General features: G+C 42.8%; 1 protein-coding gene across 1 annotated transcript in view; it reads right to left on the minus strand.

The window, feature by feature from the left end:
- The window catches only part of LOC122936381 (probable cation-transporting ATPase 13A5), a 652,597-nt gene that overhangs the window by 309,519 nt on the left and 325,136 nt on the right, over positions 1–17,942 (minus strand). The window contains exon 11 of the mRNA XM_044292565.1: positions 7,044–7,201. Coding sequence (XP_044148500.1) covers positions 7,044–7,201 — 158 coding nt within the window. The remainder of the gene's footprint in view (positions 1–7,043; positions 7,202–17,942) is intronic.

Genomic DNA, 17,942 nt, shown 5'->3' on the forward strand with positions numbered 1-17,942 from the left:
CCGTTACTACCTCCTCTTCCTGATCCGATGCCAAGAATGGCTATGCATCGGTAAGGTCTGGGAATGGATGGGAAAATAATTCCTCTGACTCGAGTGGAGGGGATATGGTGGTGGTGGTGGTGTCTTTGAGGGTGCACACAGCAGAGAGTGTGGAGGGTGCAGATACAGAGGATGAGGAGGGTGCAGAAGCGGAAGGCTGAGTGAGCCACTCAACGAACTCTGGTGCATCATTTGACGTAATCACACGCACCTTCTCCAATTTAGGCTCCGGCTTGGTGCACCTGCCCGACCCCTACCACCCCTGTGGAGTGGCCTGCCTCTTCCTCTGCCTGTCATTTTCAAAATGACCCAGTGACAACGTCCCTATAGAAGAGCAGTGTTTGTTGAAGCCGGTGTATCGCAGGCCTCAATCAATATTTGGTAGAAGCCGGTATATCAATCCCCTCTATCAGTATTTTGTGGAAACATGCATATAGAACCCCTTAATGAGTATTTGCTGGAAGACGGTAAATCAAACCCCTTAGGCTCCATTCACACGTCCTTAATTGTGGTCCGCATTCGTTCCGCAATTGTGCGGAACGAGTGCAGACCCTGCGAACCCATTCATTCTCTATAGGAAAGGAATAGATGTGGACAGCACACAGTGTGCTGTCCGCTTCCGCATTTCCGGAGCGCACCGCCAATCTTCTGGTCCGCGGCTCTGGAAAAAAATTAGAAAATGTCCTATTATTGTCTGCTCTTGCAGACAAAAATAGGTATTTCTATTTCTATCAGTATTTAGTGGAAACAGGTATATAGAACCCCTTAAAGAGGACCTTTTCACTACTTTAAAAACTAAAAACTAACTACAGTATATCTGTGGGCGCTCCGTTCGCCCGGTATAGGCTCCAGTGTCTGCAGCTCCCTCTGTTGTACTGGGCAGAGTTTTTGTTTCAGGGTTGCCCAGTACAACATAGGGGCCCGTGCAGTGACTGTATTCTACTACACGGGCCCCGCTCACTGTATAATCGTATCTCTAATAGTTAATTGTTATGTATATACCGTAATCGCATAATCAGCGCCTGTATACTTACAAACGCTCGGTAGGTAGCAGAGAGGAGAGAGGAGGGAGGAGGCAGGCCGGGAGGACGGGCGCTGGCAGCGTGAGTCACTACGTCACGCGCCTGCGCCGCCCACTTTATGAATGAAACAGGCGGCGTGGGCGTATGACGTAGTGACTCACTCTGCCAGCGACCGTCCTCCCGGCCTGCCTCCTCCCTCCTCTCTGCTACCTACTTCTCCCGGATATGGTGGTAGTACTACGGAGCAGTTCATCATTCAAAAAACGGAACAAAATAGAGAAAAAATGCAGAAAGCCAGTCAGGACCTTAAAAATTTTCTCTTTGATAAGGCCCACCATAGTTTGTTTTTTAAGGGACAGAAATATTTTTTGGAGTCAGGATGACCAGGCAGGCTCTTAGCTAGGATAGTTAAGCAACAAGAGAACAGGAGGAAGGAAATAACTGGCATTCGTGGGCCTGACAGTAGGATCATATGAGATTTGGAGGGTATAGCTGAGGTTTTTCGGGAATACTTTGCAGCGGTCTACAGGGCGGCTCCTCCTGTGCTGGACAGCCTTGTGGACGCTTATCTGAATGGTCTTTCTTTTCCGGTTCTTTCAGAAGGCCAGAGAGTCTCCCTGGAGAGGGAGATAACCGTCCAGGAGATCCATTTGGCCCTTGGATCAATATGGGGTAGCTCGTCTCCGGGGCTGGATGGCCTTCCGTATGAATTTTACAGGAAATATGGGGATATAGTCCTCCTGTATCTTTCAGAAGTATTTACAAAGGGGCTGCAGGGAGAAGGCCTCCCTACCTCCATGTATGAGGCACTGTATGAGAAACTGACTGTTTTAATTCCAAAAAAAGATAAAGATATTTTGGAGATGGGTGCTTATAGACCTATTTCTTTAATTAATACTGATATTAACCTGCTCTCCAAGGTCCTGGCTAATTGACTTTCCAAGGTGATTACATCACTAATTCACCCAGACCAAAATGGGTTTATGCCCGGGAGGGGTACCCATTATAATATACATCACTTGTTTGCTAATATTCAAACCTCCGGGGGGACTGCCCGCTCGATCCTGTTGTTAGATGCCACAAAGGCCTTCGACAGGGTTGAGTGGAGTTTCCTCTGGAGGGTGATGGGAAGAATGGGATTTGGTCCAAGGTTTATAGCCATGGTCCGTTTGCTTTACAAATCCCCCTTGGCCAAACTTAGGATCAATCGGACCCTGACTAGGACTTTGATGTTGGAGAGAGGCATCCGTCAAGGATGTCCTCTCTAGCCACTCCTATTTAACATTTATATTGAGCCTTTGGCCATAAAAATCAGACAGGATTCGGGGGTTCTTGGATTTGGGATTGCGGGAGATCATGATCGGATTTCTTTGTATGCAGACGATATTCTGTTTTTTATGCAACAGACCAATATCATCCTGCCAAAAGTTATGGAGATTGTAGAATTGTACTCCAGGTTCTCGGGCCTGGATGTAAATTGGTCCAAAACCACCCTCCTCCCTATAGATAAGCCACAATGGTTAGTGGAGAATCTACCTCTGGACCTGGGGGTCGAGGATTCCATGAAGTACTTGGGGATAAATGTCTCTGCTAATATTCAGGACTATGTTCAACTTAATTTACTCCCGGCCATTATGAAGATTAGATCTAAAATTAAAATATGGCATTGGTAGGGTCTCCTTGGTGAAAATGATAGTTCTTCCCCAACTGCTTTATGTTCTCCGAAATTCCCCAGTTTGGATAGAGCACAAATTCTTTAAATTGATAGAGAAGATGATCAATGATTTGTTATGGGGGAGAAAGCGGGTAAGGCTGAAACTGGATAATTTTGCAATGCCGCTGGAACGGGGGGGGGGGGGGGGGGGGTTTGAACCTTCCCAGTTTCAGAGGATATTTTATTGTGTCTCAGCTATGTCTTTTTCATGAGTGGGAGTCCAGCCCCCTATGTAAAAAATTAGTGGATCAATTTGGTTTTCTTGACTTCTTTACTCTATTAGAGTCAGAATGCCTAATGAGTCAGAGGCAGGAGTTTGGAAGTTTAGTTAAGCTTGTTACCAGGGCCTGGAAATTGATCAGGCGCTGGCTTTCCATCACATCCCCATAGGTTTGCACTCCACTATGGTTAAATCAAAGACTTCCAGTGCTGGGGGACCTTGATTGCCAGCAGTACTGGAGGTCTAAGAATATTCACTACATAGCGCAAGTAGTTGGTGATGGTCGGATCCTCTCTCTTGAGGAGATTGTGCAGAAGGAAAACACAGGAGAAATAGTTTGGTTTAGATATTTTCAGTTACGATTGTCACTTTGTAGTATTGTGGATAGAACTTTACTAAGTATAGACACGTCGAGATTTTTGCACAGTCTAATAAAGAAAAATAATTACGTCAAGGCTAAGCAGGACATGACATGTTTTTTGGATTGTCTCTCACCTGGACAAAAGTCCTGGAGACTCACTTACCCTAACCTATCTTTTGAGGCACATAGTTGTTCAGTTTAATATTATGCACAGGACATATGTAATGTCGCTGTGGCTTTAGAGGCGTGGACTACAAGATAACTCCAACTGCATACGTTATGGGAGCCCGAATTCAGACTATCTTTATCTGTTTTGGGATTGCCCCCTTTTAGATGGTTATTGGGGAGCAATACAAGAACTTCTTGTGTGGCGATTGGTTAATTAATTCTCTTCTCTTAAATGATCCTCTTAGTGCAGAGATATTGCTGATAAACAACCTCCTCATATAGGCCTTCAAAGTATCCCATACACAGCCAATACCAGCTGAGGGGTAATTAATCTGCCAAAAGGAGGTTATCTTTTTTTAAATAAACTGATAGTCATCCATTATAGCCAACCAATGTGGGTTCAATCTAAATAACGAGTCTGATTTGACCTGACCTGACCCTACCAGAATTTCTATTGAGAGGGAGAGTGATCTGAGAGAGTTCTCGTCCCGTATTTAAATGATTTAATATTTCTAATATTGTCTCTATTGGTCAGTGCCAGGTCAATCCTGGACATTGACCTCCCTCCATTGCTAACACATGAGAAGGCACTCTTTGCCCTCCCCATATACTCCCACACATCCACAAAGCCAGTCTCTCGGCAGAAACGTGACAGCAGCGTCTCAGTCCCACTGATTGTGGTGCTGGGATCTGCTGTCAACCTGTCTCTACTGGGATCCATCACATTGTTGATGTTGCCTGTCAGAACCAACCGACAATCTGGCCACCATTCCACAAAGGACAACAAGCAATTGAGGGGGTGCAAGGAGAATGATGGAGGTATATAAAAAAAAAAGGCAAGGATATATGGCTAACCCCAAAGTCTACCATAGAGAAAAACAAATCTTCCCTGATCATCTATCCAGGAATCAGTCAGGACAAAATTCACTGCTTGGTGTATCAAGACTGATACCCCTCTAGAGTAACTATTACATTTTGAATGGTAAATCTGTGCTGCCCAGACTTCCCCCCAAATGAGGGGTCACTGTCCCTGAAAAATGAGTCTCAACCAAACAGACTATTGCAGGGAGGTAACTCTGAATTGTGTCCATCAATGCCTGTCTTTTAGCTCTCTATCCAAGGCCCCTGACATTCCAAGATAAAATCTTAACCATTACTCAACTACGGAAAAAACACACAAAAAATTAAAACCCACCGGGCAGACAGCATACTCTGAGGTTCCTCCCCCCTCTCCCTCCCCGCCCAAAACCCTGTGACCCTCTTGCTCCATCACTACCTGTGACAGACCCCCTAACTAGGACCATCCCTCCCCCACTCCCTCAGCCGAACCTCCAAAAATAGTAAAAAAAACACAAATTTTAAACATTTTTCCGGTCTAACCAATCGGTAGCCGCATCTGGAGTATCAAAAAAGAGAACATTATCATTAAACACAATCCTTAGTTCAGCCGGATATAAAAAAGAGTACTTAATATCCTTGGACTGAAGACGTTTCTTAACGTCCAGAAAAGCGTGTTTCTTATCTTGCACTCCCTTTGAAAAATCCGGAAAGAAAGAGCGTTTACATCCATTATGCAAAATCGAGGGGGAATCTCGTGCTCACCTCAAAATCATATCTCTATCAGAAGCGGCCAAGATCTTAATTATCACTGTCCTTGGCAGCCGCCCCGGAATGGGTTTACCCCCAGGGATTCGATGGGCCTTTTCGATTAAAAATAAGGGTGAAAAATATTCCTTCCCGAAATTGTCAAAAATAATGGATTGTATTATTCCTACTAGATTTTTATCATCCTCAGCCAAATAATTTGTACATTAGATCTTGTTGACTGATCTTCTAAATCAACCGTTTGTTTTTTTTGTTTTGTTTTTTCAGGTAGCTTCTTGCTCCAAATTGATCACTGTATTTTCTAATTCTTTAATTCTATCCCGGATCTTTGTCAAATTGTCCTTTATAATAAGAACATCTGTCTGTATTGACCCCAATTTCACTGCCATGCTTTGTATCGCCTTTCCATTATTATTATTAACAGCTGATAAAATTTCCTCTAATGGAGAGGAGTTATCCATAAAAGTTTCCCCATCTCCAATATGGGAGTCCCCCTCAAGTGCCTCCTCTGGTCTGTGTTCTGAAATATTCTCTCTCGTGCTAATATACGGCTTCACTTTTAATCCCAACCTTGTGCTTTGGAGATCTCAGAAACTGGTCAATTCTAGAAGACTCAATTTGTTTCTGCATTGCCTTACCCCCAGTCAGGTTTGTTAAGCGTCTATTCTGTTTAGGGGCCATTTTTTAAAAAAAAATTTCCTTTTTAATTTTTTTCCTTTTTTTTTTTTTAAATTTTCTCTTTTTTTCCCTTTCTCTCCTTTACCCCCTTTTTCCCCCCCTTTCTTCCTTCTTTATTTCCTTTCTTCCTCACCGCCCCCTCCTCAGCTCCCTTTTATATATTTATTTATTTATTTTGTATTTTTTCCTTATTTTTTCCCTTCTCTCTCTCCCTCTTTCTCCCCTTTTCCTTTGGCTCAATTTCCAAATAAACAATAACAGAAACAGAAAACTCGGTGATGAGGGGTTAGAAAAAGGGGAACTGTAGTTAGCTGAGGAGGCGAGGAAAGCCAGAAATCACAAACAAGAACACAATATCCAAGGGGGGGGGGGGGGGAGTCAATCAGGTTAGATCTCACCCAACCACGATATTCGCAGTCTGATCCGGATCACAGCACCAATCCAGAAAGGCTATGGAGATGAACCGCCGGTCTTCACACCCCGTCCAAAAAGAAATGAGCAGGAAGATGAAACACCGGAGACAGACAGGGAGCCTGAAGACCCCTGCAGATCCAACACCGGCACAGGAAGCCAGCCGGACAGCAGACCATCCAGTTCCACCAGGCAGTACACAGGGGACGCAGCACACGGAGCGGACACCACCAAGTACAGCTCAGGACGCACACAACAGGGAGGGAGAGACAGCGTTCGGGACATCCGCACCTGCACCTCCCGCAGCAAGCAAGTGGTCCGATGTCCGTGAGTAATTCGGCACAGGAGGGGGTGCACGGAAGCACTACGAAGTTATTTGATCAGTTTTTGACCTGTAACTGACCAAATAAGTAAAGTGTGAACAGAGTTTAAGAGTGACGCCTGTCAACTGCCTGTCATACTGATTTACAATAACTGTTTCACTACTGTACAACAGCGGACTAGCTATGCACGTTTCTGCAAAGCACAGGGATGTACACAGAGATACACACTCCCTGCAGCAGGCAAATAGCTGATTTATAACGCGCTTCGTCAGAAATGAATTTGGATCAAATCAAAATTTTGGGAACAATTATGCGAAGCGTCCGAATCGAATTTGTGAAAACTTCACACATCTCTAATTACTATAGATACAAAAAACTAAACAAAAAGTGTTAGGAAACAATATGCCTTTATAGCAGTGAATAAGGAAAGTGGAACTTTTGTGTTATTACATCCTAAAGTGCTGAGGATAGATAAGAGGTTATAACAGGAAGAAATACTTACTCCATTTAGTGAATAAATCACAACAGTATAAATTATTCCAGCAACAGAAAGCACCATTAGTCCAGTGATGACTTTCCACACCTCTCTGTGAAGTTTCAAATTAATGGGTTTTGGATAGAGAATTGAACGTATTAGGTCTCCCATTGCAGTGTTGAACCCTAAATTTTAAAAAGTTTAAAAAGGTGTTACAAAAGTATTTACGTTTCTGAAATTGGTACATACATGAAATTACAAAGCTGAAGATGATAAATGGATTGCTAATCTATAAATCATTGCAGTACATAACCCAATATCTCTTATTAATGTGAACAGTCAGGGTATGTTCACAGGCAGATCTATTACAGACATTTCTGTGACTGTCCAAACCATATGTATAGGTTTGTGCCTGCAGCATTTGAGGGGACTTTTACAAATCAAATTTTGCTGTGTGCGAGCATACCCTTATGAAGCACAATAAGGTACGATGCTAGCAAGTGCAGTGACCAAAGGCTAACCAGTAGCAACTGGCACAGGGATGGTGGTTAGACCTCAAGAGGACAGTTGGAACACCACAGTAATGGCTGGGGTGTTCTAGGGCACTAATCCCTTTCATGGCCCTTAGAACAGTGCCATGACCATGGGAAATTCTGTTACAATGGCGGTTCATAGCCACCACTGTCCTGTGAGCACAGGTGCCAGCTTCTGATGCATGAATTAGGGCTTATATTGATTGTACCTCTGTCTTCAGCACTGCTTGGGTTCTACTGCTCTGTGAGCTGGGCTTGACTGTATCTAATTGCCAATCAGCTGTTGCTATATAGCTGCTCTTCTGACTTTACTTCCTCTCCTATGCATTGATCTTGCTAGGTCTCTCTCTAGCTAGCTTTCTCCTGTAAAAGAGCTATTATGCATTGGTCTACTTGTGTCTGTTCACTAATTCTCTGCTGTTTCACAGATTTGCATGAACTCTGTCAGCCTTGACCTGGCCTGTTTTTTTTTTTTTTTTATGTTTTTATTATTATCCATAGTCTGCAATACTATAATTGATGTTTTACATTATAAAAAATATATAAAATAAACAAAAAAAATAAGAAAAAATAAATTAAAATATTAACTGTTATCTCTATGTTCAGGTGAAAATAAAAGTATCAGGAAAATACAGATCGTGATTTCTTTGCATTATAAATTGTCTTATAAATTGACTATAAAAAGTCATTGTTTGCATGTACATAACTTATGGATTTATTGCTGGGAGAAGATTTTTTTTTTACTTTATTTTTGATTGTTAATGAAGGCTCCATATATATTGTTACAATAATGTCCAATAACCTTATGTAAGATATGTTTGGATGAACTCTTCCCCCAGATTTCCAATTTGCTTTAAACTTGTCATATTTGTTTTGTCATATTACAATGATAATACATAATACAATTTGTATAAAAAAATTTTTATTTCCTCCACTGTTGGGGGGAACTGGGTTTTTTCATCCAAATAGCTGTGTGAGCTGTGACTAAAATGTGACCAATAACTAACCAGAGATTTGGTTCAGATTGAGAAGTGATTGAGCTAATTAGGGGGTTCTTGGAAGAGTTACAACCATAACTGTTTTTATGAAATAAAAAATATCCATCAAAAAGATTTGTATTAATGAACAACCTTGGCCTGTTATTAACTACATGTATTGCTTGTTTCCTCAGCGCTCTACAACAGGATATGGGGTTGTACTACTAAACTTCACCCATACACAAACTAATGAGAGCATATCAGTTCTTACCAGTAATAATGACGCTTTATGATAATACAGCAAAATATAGTAAAAGATAGTAGCAGAGGTTACAAAAACAGAATATATACATCATGACTAACCACAGCTTCAATTGGACACTGCACAAGAAGAATTTCAGATGGTCTGTGGTAGCAGGTTGGTTGCCAGAAAATTGTATCTATAGTCACTCATGGTGTCTGTGTGTACTGTATGGGTGTATTATATGTATATTGTGGATTTAAGTTGCTCTATAGACCATAAGTCATAAGACTGCAACATCACAAGCAGGATTTTCAAAATCAATACACACAGCCATGCATTGCCACAAAATGTGTTTCTAATTCTGCTGTAATAAATAATAATATTTTAAAGCAGGAGTAGATCTTTTTTGGCTTGACAGATAGCCCAAGATGCACCAAATTTATCAAGAGGCATACTTCAATTTATGTGTGCTAAGAAATATATATATATATACTAGCAGAAGGACCTGGCTTTGCACGGGTCTATTTAATTTATTTCATGTTTCCGTGTGTCGTTAAAAGATATCAACAGTATCATAACAGTGACCCATACAGTACCCGCCCCTTTAACAATGACCTCCACAATGCCTGCCCCATTAACAGTGATCTCCACAGTGCATGACCCTTTAACAGTGACCTCATCTTTAGCAGTGAACTAGACAGTGCCTGCCCCTTTAACAGTGACTTCAAAAGTGCATTCCCCTTTAACAGTGACCTCTACAGTGTCAACCCCTTTAACAGTGACCTACACAGTGCTCGCCCCTTTAACTGTGACCTTTATAGTGGCCTCCCCTTTAACAGTGACCTTCACAGTGCCCGCCCCTTGAACTGTGACTTTCACAGTGCCCGCCCTTTTAACAGTGACCTCCGCAGTGCCCACCCCTTTAACATTGACCACTTCTTTAACAATGACCTTCATAATGGCCACCCCTTTAACAGTGACTTCCACAGTGCCCACCCTTTTAACAATGACATCCACTGTAGCTGCCCCTTTAACAGTGATCTCCACAGTGCACGACCCTTTAACAGTGACCGCATCTTTAGCAGTGAACTACACAGTGCCTGCCCCTTTAACAGTGACTTCCACAGTGCCCGCCCCTTTAACAGTGACCTCCACAGTGTCTTTCCCTTTAACCACCTCATCTCCCCTAGCTTAAACCCCCTTAATGACCAGACCACTTTATACAATTCTGCACTGCACTACACTACTTTCACGGTTTATTGCGCGGTGATACAACTTACCACCCAAATTAAATTTACCTCCTTTTCTTCTCACTAATAGAGCTTTCATTTGGTGGTATTTCATTGCTGCTGACATTTTTACTTTTTTGTTATTAATCGAAATTGACCGAAATTTTTGCAAAGTTGTCATTTTACAAAGATATTCCTCTCACCCAGAATGGGTATATGTAAAAAGACACCCCAAAACACATTGCCCAACTTCTCCTGAGTATGGCGATACCACATGTCTGGCACTTTTTTGCAGTCTAGGTGTGCAAAGGGGCCCAAATTCCAATGAGTACCTTTTAGGAGGGCATTTTTAAACATTTGGATTCCAGACTTCTTCTCACGCTTTAGGGCCCCTAAAATTCCTGGGCAGTATAAATACCCTACATGTGACCCCATTTTGGAAAGAAGACACCCCAAGGTATTCTGTCAGGGTCATGGAGAATTCGTAGAAGATTTAATTTTTTGGGCACAAGTTAGCGGAAATTTTTTATTTATTTTTTTTCCTCACAGGTCTCCCTTTTCCGCTAACTTGGGACAAAAAGTTCAATCTTTCATGGACTCAATATGCCCCTGAGTGAATACCTTGGGGTGTCTTCTTTCCAAAATGGGGTGTTTGCACTGCCCTGGCATTTGAGGGTCTCCACAATCATTACATGTATGGCCAGCATTAGGAGTTTCTGCTATTCTCCTTATATTGAGTAGTGATGAGCGGGAGGTGCCATATTCGATTTCGCGATATTTCGCAAATATTCAAATGAATATTTGTGTTATATTCGTCGAAATCGAATATTCATAATTATTCCAATTATCGCGAATAATATACGAATATATTTTTTCGCGTATTGCGATTATTTATCTTGATAGTATAAGGCAACGTTCCTATGCTAATTGACAATGGCTAGGCTAATATGTGTATTTTACGAAATTTCGTGATTTGCTCTAACTTCGTCTCTTAGAATATTACAAATATTCTAAAAGACGAAGTTAGAGCAATATTACGAAATTTCGTAAAATACACATATAGATTGTAATTTAGCTAATATAGTGCTGTAATCCCTTTTTTTTCCTCTAATTTTTTTTGCCTCTTCTGAACTTAAGTTTTGTAAAATATGTACACTATTAAAAAATATTACTATAGCAGTATATTAGCTTAAATACAATCTTCATGCAATTATTTCGTATTATATTACTCGCATCGCAATTTCGGCTTTTGCAAATGTTCTTAATATTGCTCTAACTTCGTCTTTTAGAATATTACGAATATTCTAAATGACGAAGTTAGAGCAATATTACGAAATTTCTAAAAGACGAAGTTAGAGCAATATTACGAAATTTCGTAAAATACACATAAATTGTATTTAAGCTAATATACTGCTATAGTAATATTTTTTAATAGTGTACATATTTTACAAAACTTAAGTTCAGAAGAGGCAAAAAAAAATTAGAGGAAAAAAAAAGGGATTATAGCACTATATAAGCTAAATTACAATCTATATGTGTATTTTACGAAATTTCGTAATATTGCTCTAACTTCGTCTTTTAGAATATTCGTAATATTGCTCTAACTTCGTCTTTCAGAATATTACGAATATTCTAAAAGACGAAGTTAGAGCAATATTAAGAACATTTGCAAAAGTCGAAATTGCGATGCGAGTAATATAACACAAAATAATCGCATGAAGATTTCAACTTAGCACTGCTATATTCCATATTCTAGCCTAATATGGAATATAGCAGTGCTAACTTAGCACAGCTATATTCCATATTAGGCTAGAATATGGAATATAGCAGTGCTAAATTGAAATCTTCATGCGATTATTTCGTGTTATATTACTCGCATCGCAATTTGCGAAATTTCGTAAAATACACATATAGATTAGATTGTAATTTAGCTAATATGGAATATAGCAGTAAGTTGAAAACGCCACTGACTGGAGCAGCCAGGAAGCCAGGAATCCAAAGGACAGGTAAGAACAACTTTAGAGAAGTGGGAAAGAAAAAAATATATTAATAATAAAAAAAAAACGAATATTCGAATTCGCGAATATATAGAACGATATTCTAAATATTCGCGAAATCTCGAAATTGCGATATTCGAGAAAAAAATTCGCAATTCGAATATTCGCGCTCAACACTAATATTGAGCATACGGGTAATGAGATTTTTTTTTCCCTGTCAGCCTCTCGGCTGAAAGAAAAAATTAACGGCACAGATTTCTTCATTCGCATCGATCACTGTGGATGAAAAAATCTCTGCCCAAAAATGTGCAAAAAAAAAAAAGAAGGGGAAAGGCATCTTCCAGGACATAGTAGCTCTGCCCAACATCCAAACCCCCTCTGCTCGTATGCCCTGGCAAACCCGATTTCTCCATTCACATCAATCGATGTGGATGAATAAATAATTGCCCGAATTTTATTTTTTTATAAAAAATGTTTGCCAAAGCAGCTCATAAGCCTCGGCAAACATATCTTTTTTACTGCAGAGGAGAAATCTCGTCTTGCAGCGCCGCATACACCAACTTTTGTGTAATCTGACAGCAGCTGAAAAGCTTCTGTCAGAATGCATATCAGTGCTGCAGCTGGTTGATCGGTCGGTCCACCTAGAAGGTAAAAATAAAATAAAAAACAGGCTGCAACGCAATAAATTTATTAACATTAACTTTATATAACATTTGAACAGAACATTAACTTTTATAAACTTTATTGAACTTTAGGAACATTAACTTTTTTGCTTACCTGTGATTTTATTTTATTTTTTACCTTTTTAGGACAAACGTCTCCTTCCCCATGGGCAATATGCAAAGCGCAAATCGCCAAGAGATGTGGTGAAGTACATTATGTACTTTGTCCCAGGTGAAAGGAGAGGTTTGCAGCAGCTGTGAGTGAAAGGGCCCTAAGACCCCTGTGTGCCTGTCCTGTGTCACGCAATCACTATACTAATAGTGTACCTGTGTGTGGTACTTCTGGAAAAACTCCCCTAAGCATAGGGCAGGGTGGTCAGGGCAGTCAGGACAGAAATAGCGGGTGTCACGCCTTATTCCACTTCTGCTACAGACACAACATTTTTTTCGGGGTGGCGCTTGGTTTGAGGTACCAGCAACGACATTGGGGAAATGTCGCTCGTGTAGACGGCTCACTACACTGATGGTTGGGGCCACGGAACCTCCTGGATACAGGAGGTTCTCGATGATCTCTTCCTGAAATTTGAGGAAGGATCTTGTTCGCTCAGCCTTACTGTAGAGAACAAAACTATTGTACATAGCCAATTGAATTAGGTATACAGACACCTTCTTATACCAGCGTCTGGCCCTGCGGGAGAGTAAATAAGGAGCCAACATCTGGTCAGTGAAGTCAAAACCTCCCATGAGCGAATTATATTTGTGGACACAGAGGGGCTTTTCAATAACTCCAGTTGCTTGTTCAATTTCGATTGTTGTGTCTGCGTGAATGGAGGAGAGCATGTAAAAGTCACGCTTGTCTCTCCATTTCACCTCGAACAGTTCTTTGTTACACAAGGCAGCCCTCTCCCCCCTTGCAAGACGAGTGGTAACGAGCCATTGGGGGAAGCCCCGGCGACTAGGTCGCGCTGTTCCACAGCAGCCAATCTGTTCTAGAAAAAAATGCCTGAAGAGGGGCACACTTGTGTAGAAATTGTCCACATAAAGATGGTACCCCATGCCAAATAATGGTGACATCAAGTCCCAGACTGTCTTCCCACTGCTCCCCAGGTAGTCAGGGCAACCGACCGTCTCCAGGGTCTGATCTTTAACCTCATAGACACAAAATTTGTGCATATAGCCTGTGGCCCTTTCACAGAGCTTATACAATTTGACCCCATACTGGGCGCTCTTGCTTGGGATGAATTGTTTGAAGCCAAGGCGACCGGTAAAATGGATCAGGGACTCGTCTATGCAGATGTTTTGCTCAGGGGTATACAAATCTGCAAATTTGGTGTTAAAGTGGTCTATGAGGGGCCGAATTTTGTGGAGCCGGTCAAAAGCTGGGTGGCCTCTGGGACGAGAGGTGCTATTGTCACTAAAGTGCAGGAAACGCAGGATGGTCTCAAATTGTGTCCTGGACATGGCAGCAGAGAACATGGGCATGTGATAAATTGGGTTCGTGGAACAATATGACCGCAATTCATGCTTTTTTGTCATGTCCATGTTGAGGAGAAGGCCCAGAAAAGTTTTAAATTCGTAAACTTAGAAAAGAATGGGCATAAAATCTTCCCGGGTTGGCGGCTATAAATTGAGTGGCATACCGGTTTGTTTCTGCCACGACTAAGTCCAAGAGCTCCGCAGTCAAGAACAGCTAAAAAAAAAACTGTGCCGATTCGATCTGAGCTGTCTCAACCCGAACTCCAGACTGGGCGGTGAAAGGGGGAACTACTGGTGCGGCTGTAGTTGGGGGCTGCCAATCAGGGTTTGGCAGCACCTCAGGGACTCTAGGGGCTCTACTGGCCTGACTGTGCGGTGTCTGCGACGGGGGAACTAATGCACGTGCCACCACACATGCCACCGTACCAGCTTCAGCTGCCCTTCTGGTGCTCCCCACTTCACCATGTTCTATGGCAGTGCTGGTACTAGGTCCAGGATGGGCTGCGCTGCTGGTGTATGCCTCACCACGTAATCTGACAGCTTCAGCCCCACTCTGCTGCCCTTGAAGCGGATCCTGCGCAACCTGTGGTTTAGCAACACGGGGCCAGGTACGCCTGGTGGTATCAGGGACCTCAACCTCATCGTCCGAACTTTGGGTCAGACTGCCACTGCTTTCTACAGGTTCGTATTCTGACCCGCTGGATTTGTTAGATGAAAGTTCCCATTCCTCATCCGACTGGGTCAGAAGCCTGTAGGCCTCTTCAGAAGAATACCCCTTACTTGCCATTTGGTCAACTAAATGTAGGGGGTATTCCCTGAGACTAACCAAGAAAAAAAGCAAGCCTGTCTTACAAATGGGAGGCTAGCGAAGTACAGGAAGCCGCTGCGATTGATAAAAAATATTAAAACAGATTTTTTTTTATAGCCGCAGCATAGCCGCAGCACTTGTGGAGTGATTGTGCAGTGATAAAAATTTTTATAAAATGTTGTCACTACGGCGGGGGCGGGCGTGGGTGAACGCACGTGTGGGCGACCGATAAGGCCTGATCGGGCAAACACTGCGTTTTAGGTGGAGGGCGAGCTAAGATGACACTAATACTATTATAGATCTGACTGTGATCAGTTCTGATCACTTACAGATACTATAAAAGTACCAATGCTGATTAGTGATATGCTAATCAGCGAATCAGTCACTGCGGTGCGGTTGGCTGGGCACTAACCAACGCTAACTACCTACCAAAGGGGCCTAAACTAACCTAACAGTCAATACTGGTGGAAAAAAAAGTGACAGTTTACATTGATCACTTTTCTCCCTTTCACTATTGATTTACAGGGGTGATCAAGGGGTTAATTGGGGTGATGGGGGAGTGATCTCGGGCTAAATGTGTAGTGTTTGGTGTACTCACAGTGATGTGTGCTCCCTGCTGGAACCAACCGACGAAAAGGAACCAGCAGAGAGCACAGAAGCCATTTAACACATTATATTTATAAATATAATGGGTTAAATGGCTTCTGATTCACCAACCTGCCAGCGCTGATCATTGGCTGGCAGGCTGGTGACAAACTTCACCTGCGCCTTTTCCCGGCCCGCACTGCGCATGTGCAGGCCGGCTATGCTCGAAATCCCGTGTCACACGAGAGGACGCGCCGATGGCGGATGTGTCCAGGAGGAATAACCTGGCCGCCCGCAGGACACAATCCTGCATTAGGTGGTCAGGAGGTGGTTAACAATGACCTATCCAGTGCCCGCCCCTTTAACAGTGACCATCCCTTTAACAGTGACCTTCATAATGGCCGCCCCTCTAACAGGGACCTTCACAGTGCTGCCCCTTTAACGGTGACCACCCCGTTAACCGCCTCCGGACCGCCTAACGCAGATCTGTGGTCCGGAAGCGGCAGCTGTGCGCTCAACGAAGCATCGGCGCGTCATCTCGCGATAGCCGATATTTCCTGTGAACGCGCGCACACAGGCGCGCGCGTTCACAGGATCGGAACGTAAGCGAGTGGATCTCCAGCCTGCCAGCGGCGATCGTTCGCTGGCAGGCTGGAGATGCGATTTTTTTTAACCCCTAACAGGTATATTAGACGCTGTTTTGATAAAAGCGTCTAATATACCTGCTACCTGGTCCCTCTGGTGGTCCCTTTTGTTTGGATCGACCACCAGAGGACACAGGTAGCTGTGTAAAGTAGCACCAACCACCACTACACTACACTACACCCCCCCTGTCACTTATTAACCCTTTATGAACCCCTGATCACTTCATATAGACTCCCTGATCGGATCCGCAAAACACATACGGACGTCTGAATGGAGCCTTACAGGGGGGTGATCAATGACAAGGGGGTGATCACCTATATAGACTTCCTGATCACCCCCCTGACATTGATCACCCCCCTGTCATTGATCACCCCCCTGTAAGGCTCCATTCAGACGTCCGTATGATTTTTACGGATCCACAGGTACATGGATCGGATCCGCAAAACACATACGGACGTCTGAATGGAGCCTTACAGGGGGGTGATCAATGACAGGGGGGTGATCACCCATATAGACTCCCTGATCACCCCCCTGTCATTGATCACCCCCCTGTAAGGCTCCATTCAGACGTCCGTATGCGTTTTGCGGATCCGATCCATGTATCCGTAAAAATCATACGGACGTCTGAATGGAGCCTTACAGGGGGGTGATCAATGACAGGGGGGTGATCACCCCATTTAGACTCCCTGATCACCCCCCTGTCATTGATCACCCCCTGTAAGGCTCCATTCAGACATTTTTTTTGGCCCAAGTTAGCGGAAATTTTTTTTTTGTTTGTTTTTGTTTTTTCTTACAAAGTCTCATATTACACTAACTTGTATCAAAAAATAAAATCTCACATGAACTCACCATACCCCTCACGGAATCCAAATGCGTAAATTTTTTTAGACATTTATATTCCAGACTTCTTCTCACGCTTTAGGGCCCCTAAAATGCCAGGGCAGTATAAATACCCCACATGTGACCCCATTTCGGAAAGAAGCCACCCCAAGGTATTCCGTGAGGGGCATATTGAGTCCATTAAAGATTTACATTTTTGTCCCAAGTTAGCGGAAAGGGAGACTTTGTGAGAAAATACAAAAAAAAAAAAAACAATTTCCGCTAACTTGTGCCAAAAAAATAATAATTCTATGAACTCGCCATGCCCCTCATTGAATACCTTGGGGTGTCTTCTTTCCAAAATGGGGTCACATGTGGGGTATTTATACTGCCCTGGCATTTTAGGGGCCCAAAAGCGTGAGAAGAAGTCTGGGATCCAAATGTCTAAAAATGCCCTCCTAAAAGGAATTTGGGCCGCTTTGCGCATCTAGGCTGTAAAAAAGTGTCACACATGTGGTATCGCCGTACTGAGGAGAAGTTGGGGAATGTGTTTTGGGGTGTCATTTTACATATACCCATGCTGGGTGAGATAATATCTTGGTCAAATGCCAACTTTGTATAAAAAAATGGGAAAAGTTGTCTTTTGCCAAGATATTTCTCTCACCCAGCATGGGTATATGTAAAATGACACCCCAAAACACATTCTCCAACTTCTCCTGAGTACGACGATACCAGATGTGACACTTTTTTGCCGCCTAGGTGGGCAAAGGGGCACACATTCCAAAGAGCAACTTTAGGATTTCACAGGTCATTTTTTACACATTTATATTTAAAACTACTTACCACACATTAGGGCCCCTGGAATGCCAGGGCAGTATAACTACCCCACAAGTGACCCCATTTTGGAAAGAAGACACCCCAAGGTATTCCGTGAGGGGCATGGCGAGTTCC

This window comes from Bufo gargarizans, chromosome 4 (genome assembly GCF_014858855.1).
Source record: "Bufo gargarizans isolate SCDJY-AF-19 chromosome 4, ASM1485885v1, whole genome shotgun sequence".
Lineage (NCBI taxonomy): Eukaryota > Metazoa > Chordata > Amphibia > Anura > Bufonidae > Bufo > Bufo gargarizans.